The sequence below is a fragment of the Panthera pardus genome, unplaced genomic scaffold (assembly GCF_024362965.1).
Source record: "Panthera pardus isolate Hobbes unplaced genomic scaffold, ASM2436296v1 HiC_scaffold_24, whole genome shotgun sequence".
NCBI lineage: Eukaryota > Metazoa > Chordata > Mammalia > Carnivora > Felidae > Panthera > Panthera pardus.
In genome coordinates, this window is record NW_026526810.1 from 58,645,024 (window position 1) to 58,657,129 (window position 12,106).

Sequence of the window (12,106 nt, forward strand, 5' to 3'; positions counted from 1 at the left end):
GGAGCTTAAGAAATGCCTTTGGTGGCAGTGGGTGGAGCCCAGGTTTGTCACACGTTAGCCAATTTCTGTGGTGTAAACACTCCCACTGTGGCTGATTTTAAGCTACTGATGTGAGGTCACAGTTTGTAGAGTGGGGAAAAGATACTTATAATCAGCTCTCACAAGCTGGAAAGAGCCAGCTCCAGCACCCACTGGCTAGAGGCCAAATTCAGCCCACAGACTTGTTCTGTTTGGCCAGGAAACCATTGGCCCACAGTGTTTTAAAAAATTCCAACAAATTGACAACATTTAAAACTCAGAATATTTTTTTCTAAAAAGTGAGATATAGAGCTGCTTTCTAGAGAATAAAAGACTTGGCGGCACTGGGCCCACGTTCCTGCGCAGCAACAGATGGCTGGCATAAGGTTGCGGCTGCCATGTTAGTGCACACAACTGTCCCTTCCCTTTGCCGCAATCTCAACCGGGCCAGCTTCATTCATTCACTCCTTGCTGATACCTGCCTGGCCCCTCAACAGATGGGAATCTGCGAGCTAAGTCAGAGAGCACAAAGGGAGAGTTTTACCTCCAGAGGTGGAACTTTGTTCAAATAACCGGGTGCCCCCCCTCCTTGGTTTCTGCATCTCCAGCATTAACTGATTTCACTAGATGATCTCTAATCGCTGTCTCAATCCAACACGCTGTAAGTCACTGAGTTGGAAATAATAAGAGAGGTATGCAGGTCCTGCTGAAGAAACTTTTTTGATTGGCACAGGAAGAGTCTCAGGCACATCGAAGTACAACTAAAAATTCAAAATGTTCTAGGTTGGAGGTTAAATGTATCTTATTTTTATATATGTATTTTAGTTGGCCTCAGGAAATAAGAATCTAGATAATGTTAACTTCACCAGTTAAAAATGATGTTTGTGAGCTATTTGTTATATGTGGACTGTAAGAGTCTGTGGGGGTTTTTAATGCTATACAACGAAGAGTCTCTCTCACATACCCAGTCCATTTACCATCTTAGCTAAATGGGGCTTGAAGTGCAAGCTAATTTCAAATTTTATTAGCTTCCCCTACCAATATTATCAGCAAAAACAAATAGCAGTGTAATATACCTTGAGTGAAAGATGATACCCACTTGGAAGAGTTAGAGACAGAAACAAAAAATTGAAAAAAATAAATCACCCACCTAATTTCACATGTGATTGTAAGAAGATGCTTTTAAATGACACTTCAGTCTCCCACATCCCATCTACCAAGAAGGCTACCCCTACAAAGAGCCTTATTGCCCTACTAGTCATAAACACCACCTTGTAAGTTCTAGAATCTCAGGAGGCTAAGGTGTGGCACTGGCATGAGTAATGGACCACAAAGAGATTTCACTCTGTGTTTCTGTTCACCCCGGCACTAGAGCTGGGGACGTAGAGCATTCCAAGATTAGACATACCACGCTCGGGCTCTCTGAAAGTGATCACAAATATTCATGACAGACATAATTCATAAATCTGCTGAGTATAAATCTGAATCCTTCATACCACTAGGCTGATGTGAGGAAGAGCAAGTCAACTAGCTAATAAGTGAGCTTAACCAAACACCTGCATTACAAAGCTTTACACTTTTGTCTGCCATCCTCTCTGGTGCTAGCTGCGAATTTGGGGATTTCCAACAGTCATTAAGTAACAACCCTTGTAAGTATCAAGGGTCTTCCATGCTTCCTACTTCCTAGAGCACGATAAATAAAAGAGCAGATTTCACATCTCATCCTTTCTTGAGCCTAGAGCAAAGGACAAATCTCAGCAATAATAAAAATAAATATATGAGAAATACATGAGTTATGTTGGAGGTGGGGGGACAATTTACCATGTATTTTAAGACTTAGTCTTGTATATGACTACAGCTCCCAGAACAACCTCAGGAAAAGCCCAAGCTTCATACAAATCACTCCAATTAGCAGAACCAGCACCTAATCAAGGAAAGGCCCAGCACATACTTATTTTACTGAATAACAGTATCAAGAGGCCTGAATCCACTTATTTTTTCCTCTGCTTGTACTGCTTTCTCGGATTCAGAATATTTATTCCTGTGGTCTTGCTGGTATTTCTCTAAGTTCAAAAGTCTTCAAACATTTTTAGCAGCTGAATCTCAATATTTAAAACACATGAAGGATGTAAGTCCTAAGATATTTTAATATTTTACTTTGGAAAGAAAATTGCAGAGCTCCCCATTATCTCAATGATGCATCTATCAGGTCACAATTTGAATACCAAGCTAGGTTAAAAAACAAAAAAAACCCCAGAAATTTTATTCACTGCCCTGAAGCCAGAAGAAACAGAAAAGATCACCCCTCAGTCAAGAGGAAAGCCCTTGAAAAAGCTAACATTGTCAGTCTTGTCACTCTGGCAAGAAGGAAGCTTTGAGTTATGAAGGAGAACTAATAACTCTTAAATGTTATCAAGATGCCTCCTGAAAGGTAGGGATAGAAAGAGGAAAGAAAAGTAGAGGCAGGGATTAGTTCCCCAAAGTGGACAGGAGAGGGTTGGACTCTTGACCAGCCATGTATTGTCTTTAATACATGAGGCACAGGCTGCTCCATGCTGATCTCAAAGCCCACAGAGCAAACCATCCTGGATCCAGCTCTCTGTTCTGTTCCCCTAAGAAATGGAGGCTCATCATTCAGTTACAAGCTGCACGTCAGCACCTTTGCTGTATCCACTGTGTACCAGCTCATGGTATAAGCAATCTGACCGCAGAAAGAGAGAAAGAGAAAGATACCTTGAATTAAACATTTAAAACATTTCCTTTCAAGTAAAAGACAATCGAAAATAAAGGAAAATTTATTCTTTTTTTTTTTTTGGGGGGAAAATTTATTCTTTACCCATCTCCCAAATGATTTTCACACCAGGGTATGACTTTTATATTTTAAGGTCACTTTTCATAATTACTCTGGAAAAGTACTTGTACATCGGTGGTTTTGTTTTTAAGGAAAATTCAACCAACATGGCAAAACTGCACAAAATGTGTAATAAAAACATACTTTTTTCAGTCAACATTTGCTGAAAGTCAAATAATAAAATATTATTACTCCATACATCTATTGAACACTTTTCTCCTAGGGAGATATATAATTCCTCTTTATTGTATCAGTAAACATTCTGATGTGAGCTATTACTTAGTAGACTAAAGTCTGATGCCTGAATATAGACTTTAAAATGAAGTCGATAATCTAATAACATGAAAATTTCCCCCCTCAAACTAATAAGAAATAGAGTCAGCATGTGGGTTCTCCTCAAAACAACATTATCTGAGGTTTTCTCCAAATACTCCTTTGTAGGAATTCAAGTTCATCTCATTTTTGCAACTATGCAAATCCAAGAGTCACAAATATCTCATCAAAGCACAAGGTGCCACATGGTTAACAAAATAACCTTCCAGGTGAATCTTTAAAGGTAGGCTACAATGCAACAACAAAATAAAAACCTAAAATCTTATGGACTAAAAAAATGTATTTGAAAAGATGACTAAGCGGCACCCGGGTGGCTCAGTTAAGCGTCCAACTCTTGATTTCAGCCCTGGCCATGATCTCCCAGTTCATGGGTTCGAGCCCTGTGTTGGGTTCCACGTTGGCAGAGCAGCGCCTGCTTGGGAATATCTCTCTCTACCCCTCCTGTGCTTGCTCTCTCACTCTCCCTCTCTCTCAAAATAAATAAATAAAAATTAAAAGATGACCAAAGGAAATACATGAAATAATCATATTCTTTTCTTAGGCCCACTTTTTTAGACCAATTTCTTTTCCAATTTGCACTAGTGATCAATACAGAAATACTCCTGGAAAGGTTTCCTAAGTATATGAGTACTAATTCTGAAGTTCATGTAAATTAGTCCTATTTCCTTAGCAAAACCACGAAAAGAGTTTCCAGCTCAATAAAAGGCTGACTTTTTCTCCCTTTACAAGCTATTCTCACTCATTATTCTGGAACTTGGGTGCACCACAACATTATCAGAAGAATAGAAAATTGACCACAAATTGAGAACCAACTATCAATTCAAATGAGAGAACAAGGCAAATAGGAATAATATTCCAATTTAAGTAAACCAGTATTAATTATAGACTGCAAGGTGCTACTATAATTCTTAAAAATCAGTACATCTGGATTCAGAGTTTTCTTTCTTTCTTCTTTGTTTTTAATGGCATTATATACTACTATAAAAGACTTAAGACAAGTTTCTGATATCTGGGCCATATTCAACTAATGATTAAATCCATGCGTTCAGAGCTATACAATCAACTGATCCATATCAAAGCAAAATTTTGTTTTACATGTTTTAAAAGGTTACTACTTAGACATCTCTTCTTCTGTAGGCTATCTATTAAATTCTAATAATAACAAGAATCATATTTACCATCCATTAAATGCCTACCAGAATGTCTACACTATGCTAAGTGTTTTACATGCCTTATTTTACTTAATCCTCACCACAGCCTTAAGGGACTGAATGGCGAGAAGTAATACACAGAGTAAGAGGAAGAATCTGGAGCCGGACTCTGCCTGGGTTTAAATCCTGCATCTTCTACTTCTCAGCAGTGGAGCTCCATCCCTTGTTTTACAGAAGAGGCAACTGTGAATCAGGTAAAAAGAGGCAAAGCCAAGTCATTCCCCAAGAACAAACTGTTACAGAAAGCAAAAACCATGGAATGCAAGGCTCCTATGGGAAAAGAGGGTGACTTAAAAGGCACCACTGGGGGTGGGTAACATTATTCAAGAAAGGATAGCTGTAGTCAATGGCAGCACCAAATTAAACTAAGCCATCCTAAACAAAGGTAAAACTTCAGTAAAATTGTGCTCGTCCCAAGCAAGTCCCTCAGCTACTCCCCTCCTGACCACACTGGACCCCAGGTCCACCATCAAGACCCACCCTGCCAAATACACAATAGGACCAGCCTTAACTCCAGTTCTCAGATGAAAGTAAAGATCCCAAGAAAATGAACTAACTCTATTGGTTTAAATACAGGGAGCCCAGCCAAACAAGTGTTTCACTACTCCTTTCAAGATTTCTTTAGCAAGAGCCTCACATGAATGAATGGTTGCCTATACTGTGATCCAACAGTGGGAAAACAGCAGATGTTGCGGGGCCAAGACAGAAGATCATACTTAAGAATGAGGAAGGCACTCTTAGAAACACCTGAGCTGGTGTCCCTAAGGGAAAAGAAAGAGCAGTAAGATAAAGACACTTATTTGCTTAGAGATCTATGGTATGAAGAGTTTCACTTACAACTTGCTGGTATAGGCATAAATAGCAACCAAATAACTAATGCAAGATAAGGGAACTCAGCGAAAAATTAAACTTGGGCCAAAGGGCTTAGTTTACCAGCAAAAGAATTTCCAACAAGGGTATATCTCCTTTAAGAAACCCACTTGATTAAACATACATGAACTAAATGATGTTCCACAAATCCTCTGGTTCCTAACATTCTGTGAGTCTAATAATTTATAGCTATTGGATGTGTGTTAAACTCTTTCCTCAGACTGCAAGTTCTTCAAAAATAATGACTACATTGTCCTGTTTTCTACAAAATATTCAGATAGTGCCACAGACATAGTGAGCACACAGTGAATTATTACAGACTAAATGCCGTAAGGGGTGAATGAACTACGAGTACCAGTGAAAATCATGAGCTGACTGTGGGATGGACTATTTCACATGAAATGGTGGTAGTAGAGGATATTAGTTAAAAGAGTATTCCAATGAGAGAAGTAGAAAGTCACCATTAGGCAAATACTAGTAATAACTGTTTCAAGCAAGAACCATTGATGGATGCTAATATCAACAGAAAAGGGTAATGTGATACATCTGGAGGGTGAATTTTGGAGTTGGACAATATTAGACACCATAAAGTCCTATACCTTCATTTTAAATTGGAAGATTACAAGACCAAAGTGGTTAAGGATCTGCCCAGGCTCAACATGGTGACTTGCAAAGGCATAAATCTGTAATTTCAGTGAAAACAAATAAGTCATGGATAAGTGAGGCTAGCAAATAGAAGCCACAGTGTGGGGGAGGGAGAAGAAATTAAACTACATCTTTACCTTTGAGCATATACTAAAATATATTTCAACTAGACAGATTAAATAATTAAGAATAATAGGGGCACCTGGGTGGCTCAGTCAGTTAAGCATCTGACTTCGGCTCAGATCATGATCTCATGGTTTTTGAGTTTGAGCCCTGCATCTGGCTCTGCACTGACAGTGCAGAGCCTGCTTGGGATTCTCCCCCGCCCCCTCTGTGTGTGTGTGTGTGTGTCCCTCTCCCAACTTGCTTGCACTCCCTCTCTCTCAAAATAAATAAACAAACAAACAAAAGAACAAGAAAGAAGGCCATAAAGAACCTAGAAGAAAATTTAGGTGAAGATTTACTTTTCATATCTTAGGACAGGACAGGACTTCCTGGACTTCCTCAGGGGGGGAAAAAAAAGCATCAATTTAAAGTTAAGCATATAAAAAACAACAATATTTAAAAGAAAACAACTGGAAAAATATCTGCAACAGATATGACATATAAAGGCTCAACATCCGTAACATATGCAGATCACTAAACAGTAGCAAATCAATAAATAGTAATAGCAAACACTCCAATATAAAATTAGGCAAAGGATACCAGGCAGGTAATTCAAGAAGAAAATTAAATGGCCGGTAAACAATTGGGGAAATACACAGTCCATTCTATTAAAAAATGCAAATTACAAAATGTCACTCTTGAACCTTCCTATTAAACATTAAATGATGTCTCTCTTCAATACTGGCCAAAGTTGCAGAGCCAGATAGTCCCAGGCACTGCCAGGAATAGGATTACTACAATCATTTCGATAGTAATTTGTCAATACATACCAAAATCCTTCAAGACATACATATTCTTTGATTTGAAATAGCTCCTGGTTGTCAAAGTGTAGTCAATGGACTCCTAAAGTCCCTGAGACCCTCTCAGGGGTCTATAAAGTCAAAACTACTTTTATGGAAATAATAAGACATGATTTGCCTTTTCCCCTGTGTGAAATTTGCATGGATGGTGCAAAACCAATGGTAGGTATGCACAAATCAAGGCCAGGCAAACTGTGTTCTAGGAGTCACTATAAATTTCCCTGCCACATACTTACAGGGGAAAAAAAAAATGCCAGTTTCATATAAGAATATCTTAAGATTCACTTATTATTAATTTTATTAAATCTCAACACTTGAATGCACATCCTCTTAACATTCTATATGACAAAATAAGAAGTAAATACATGGGGGGGCACCTGGGTGGCTCAGATGGTTAAGCGTCTGACTTCAGCTCAACTCAGGTCATGATCTCACAGTTTGTGGGGTGAAGCCCGGCGTCGGGCTCTGTGCTGACAGCTCAGAGCCTGGAGCCTGCTTCGGATTCTGTGTCTCCCTCTCTCTCTGCCCCTCCCCTGCTCGTGCTCTGTCTCTCTGTCTCTCAAAAATAAATAAACATTAGTGGGTGATAGGCATTGAGGAGGGCACCTGTTGGGATGAACACTGGGATGAGCACCTGTTGTATGGAAACCAATTTGACAATAAACTTCATATTAAAAAAAATCATACTAAATAAATAAATAAACATTTAAAAAAAAAAAAAACAACCAGTAAATACATGGGGCACCTGGGTGGCTCCGTTGGTTAAGCATCCGACTTCGGCTCAGATCATGATCTCATGGTTCCTTGAGTTCAAGCCCCATGTCAGTCTTCTGCTGTCAGCACTGAGACTCCTTTGCATCCTCTGCTCCACACCCCCCACCCCTACCCCACTGGTTGTCTCTCTCTCTGTGTCTCTCTCTCAAAATAAATAAACTTAAAAAAAATACATACAAAGTACATCTACTGCATATCGAAGTATGACGACTGACTCACGGGAAAACACTTACATGATTGTTTGAGAGCTGAACTAGCTGCTTTTTCCATGGGACACCATTTTTACTTGAATGAGCAATGAACAAAGTATAATTATTCAGATTTGGGTATCTAGAAAACATTTTCTCAAAAATAAACAACATGAACCTGTCACTTAAGGAAAACAACCGGTAGTATTTATTGCCAATGATAAAATTTGAGCTTTCAAGGGAAAATTCAAATATTGGAAAACTCTGAACCCATCACCATAAGCTTGACAGCTTCAAATCTTACAGACTTTTCTGATGAGATCAGTGGGATATTAACAAATATGATTTTTTGATATGGTATAATGAAAGGTGACAACATTGAAAGATTTACATAACTCACAATCAACATTTTGCACACAACGCACGGATGACAAAAATAACGCATGGGTGAAAGATCCACTCAAAGTTCAAGTCAGGCCTATGGACTGCAATATACACTGATATTGGATATCCATTGAGAGTGAAATGCTCCATGATATGGTTTCACCTTCTACACTGCAATTAACCTTTAAGAAAACACTACTTGTTAGGTTGTAGGTAGCAACAAAAATATCCACCATTATCTAAAAATTCTATTAAATTATTCTTATCTTTTACAACTACATTTGTCTGGGGCCAGGGTTTCTTCATATTCCTTAATCAAAATAACATACTACAACAGGTTGAAGGTAGAAGCAGATGTCTTACTTCTATTCAGACAGCCATTAAAAAGATGTGCAAAAGTGTAAAAAAAATACCATTTTCTCACTACTTTTTTGAAATGATGGTTGATTTTGTTTTGTTTTGTATTTTTTTATTTATTGATTTTGAGAGACACAAAGAGTGCGAGCAGGGGAGGGGCAGAGGGAGAGAGAGAGTCTCAACCCAGCTCAGTGCTGTTAGTGCAGAGCCCATGGGAAGCTCAGTCTCAACTCTGCCAGTAGTTGGCAAAAATGAAAATTATTTGGCCATATAATGAATATAAGAGAAAGAAAGAAATGAAAGGAAAGGAAAGAAAAGAAAAGAAAAGGAAAGGAAAGGAAAGGAAAGGAAAGGAAAGGAAAGAAAGGAAAAGAAAAGAAAAGAAAAGAAAAGAAAAGAAAAGAAAAGAAAAGAAAAGAAAAAAGAAAGACGGCGTCGGAGTGGCTCAGTTAAGCATCTGACTTCAGCTCAGGTCATGATCTCACAGGCCTTGAGTTCAAGCCCTGTGTCAGGCTCTGTGCTGACAGCTCGGAGCCTGGAGCCTGCTTTGGATTCCGTGCCTCCCTCTCTCTCTCACTCTCTGCCCTTCCCCCGCTCATGCTCTGTCTCTCTGTGTCTCAAAAAGAAATAAACATTAAAAAAAATTAAAAAAAAAAAAAAAAAAAGAGCATAAGAGAACAGGCATGGTGCCCTAAACCAAGGGCATCCTTCATCAGTGTACTTTGTAAGTCCTTCATAAGCCTATGGGGAGTTTACCTCTTATGGAGAAGACAGGGGGAAAAAAAAAAGAAAAAGAGAAAGAGGTGAGGAAAAAGAGGAGAGGAAAAGAAAGAGAAAAATACAGTAGTAATATAAGAACACAAGGAGAACAGAAGATCTAAATGCATGCTCTATCTTAAAACTGCCCAGAAAAATCTACCTATTCCCTCAGCTAACTAGCCTTTACCCATTTCATTGCTCATTGGCAGAGTTGACAAGAGTTAATGAAAGATAATTAAATTCCAATTTGTCAGTTTTGTTCCTTGTTAGAAAGTCTGATAAAGAATCTTAAAAACTATAAAAGGAGAAATATTGCCTTTAATTATATCTGGAAAATATTAAAAACAGATTCCTTCATTTTACAGATGAGGAAAACTGAGTCTTTCAAAAAAAAATTGGGGTCATAAAAGACCTTTAACTTCCTCTTCAATTTGTACTTTATTAATACCAATTATCCAGTAATCTCTTTTTCTTCAAGAAAACACTTCTTTGATGGTATCCGTTAAAGGGTTACACCTCAAGGACAAAGAGGCTCTCCATTACGGGTTAATCATGCTCAGTGCCACAAAACAAATGGCACAAATTTGGACATGGTTTTGAATCAGAAGAAAAGTAAACAAACATTCTATACTTTAACTTGGCCAAAATACAATGACTTGGTTTCCTAGACTGCTTCTTTGTGTCATGTCTGGGCCTCAGTGCACACATCTTTAAAATGAGTAAGTCTATAATATAGAGTTCCTAAAGTCCCTTCTTAGAAAGTTGGATAATCTTGGGGCGCCTGGGTGGCTCAGTCGGTTAAGCGTCCGACTTCGGCTCAGGTCACGATCTCGAGGTCCCTGAGTTCGAGCCCCGCGTCGGGCTCTGGGCTGATGGCTCAGAGCCTGGAGCCTGCTTCCGATTCTGTGTCTCCCTCTCTCTCTGCCCCTCCCCCGTTCATGCTCTGTCTCTCTCTGTCTCAAAAATAATAAAATGAACATTAAAAAAAAAAGTTGGATAATCTTAAAGTCACCGAAAACAGATGAGTTCTGGGGAGGTGGGAAGTATGAAATACACCTGGAATGTGTATATATATGGTTGTTGAAATGGCCAATGTTGACCCAAGAGTGGAGTCCCTAGAGCACCAATCTCTCTGACTGGACTGAGATCACTTAACTGCTTTAGAGTCAAAGTTGAACAGTAGGAGGTCCCTTTCCGCCCGTGGTACCTTGTTTCTTTCCAGGATCCAATTGAAAAGGGTCCTCCATTTCCTCCTTCTGAATCTAGAATTTGTATTTCCACTTTGAGAAGGCCCTGCCACCTATCATTCATTCCTAGTATCTGTCAATTAAACACTAGGCATTTATGAAGCACCTACTATGTGCACCCATCACCTAGAACACATCAAGTTTTCAATAAACATTAATGGACTTAAATATAATCTCAAGGCCTTGGAAAGCCGCCAGAGATTCATCCATTTAAGAGTCTCTTGTGGTAGACAGGTGAAAGAAGCAACCTCTTCACATCCCTGATCTCCTAAGACCACTCTTCTTGTTCCTCCCCGCTCATGTGTGACACGTGTTTCCTGAGCGCTGGCTGGGATGCCCAAACACAGCTGCTGCAGGCAAAGGGCTAAAGGGCTGTGCGAGTGGAGACAGACACTTACCTGGGGAACCTCTGCTTCAGCTTCCTCAGGCTCTGCCTGGTAGGCGGCACAGACACTAGGCACTGGGCTATCTCGTCGTACTGGGCTTTGGTCAGTATCATGTTGGGCCAGGGACTGGGAAGTGGCGAGGACAAGGAAAAAACACCCCGGGCTCCAGCAGCCTTGGTGCCGGGAGACGAGGGGTGGGCACACAGCGGCACGGCGCTGGGTCCTGGTTTTTTTTGGCTTGCTCCTATATCCCCTTTACCACCAGCTGCACAGACGAGGCTTCACACAGCAGCTCGGCGTCGGGGGGCGGGCTGTAGCCCCGATTGCCCTACCTTGGCTTTCTGAGCAGCCGCAATGGGCCCAGCCGAAGGCAACCGGCCGCCATGTTAGTTAAGGGCAAAACAACCAGGAAGTAGCTGTCGTCAGCAGAGGTGGCGCTTAAATCGCCGCGGGCTGGCGTCCCGGCGGCTTCCACCTGAGATCATCCTGGGTTTTTTGCGCACTTCACACTCTCCTAGCTGCCAGAAGCCAGGGACACGTAGCGCACAGACCAGGCGGCCGAGCACACGGGTGCCGTACCCACAGTCTTTAAGCTTGAGCCCCGGAAAGCGACTGCTAGGGCGCGCGATTTGAATACGCTCTCAAATGCGCCCGTTTAGCGCAGCTCCAATCCAAGACACCTACAAAGAAAGCTGGCTTCACTCTACCAAAGTCTCTCTGCACTCTGCGACCCAGAGCCTGGCAGTGAAACCCACTAGGGTGGCTGTAGACCTGCAGCTTGGCCTGTGTCGAGGAAAGTCCGGCCACTTCTGCAACTCGCGTGGAAGGGGCTTTTGATTCAGGTTGGAAAACAGTAGAAAACAAATCCGACGTCATCAAATAGCCCGCAGGAAAGAGTATCCCTCTTACTCCCCAGAGTTAGGTACTGCAATCAGTTCTTTCTTCTTTTTGTATTCTGAGCTCTCAGAAAATAGTAGGCGCTCCAGAAATGAGTCATTGAATGGATTACTGTTCTTTAGGTGTTGTGATAGGATCTCAGCCCTCCTGAGGCAATTTATTAGGACATCTGCCCCTCCTTTAATCCCTTTTTAAAAATCTCTGGTTTTTAGGAGGCCATG

The 12,106-nt window shown here is 40.6% G+C and overlaps 1 protein-coding gene across 6 annotated transcripts in view; it reads right to left on the reverse strand.

Annotated features, from left to right (window-relative positions):
* The window catches only part of CDIN1 (CDAN1 interacting nuclease 1), a 273,955-nt gene extending 262,571 nt beyond the window's left edge, over positions 1 to 11,384 (reverse strand). For 2 of the 6 annotated variants that reach the window (XM_019442633.2, XM_019442635.2), the window contains exon 1: positions 11,001 to 11,372. In XM_019442633.2, coding sequence (XP_019298178.1) covers positions 11,001 to 11,101 — 101 coding nt within the window. In that variant the 5' untranslated portion in view covers positions 11,102 to 11,372. Of the gene's footprint in view, positions 1 to 11,000 lie in introns of all 6 variants that reach the window. The other 4 variants (XM_019442634.2, XM_019442630.2, XM_019442632.2 and 1 more) reach the window with 4 other exon arrangements.
* Positions 11,385 to 12,106: the final 722 nt, after the last annotated feature.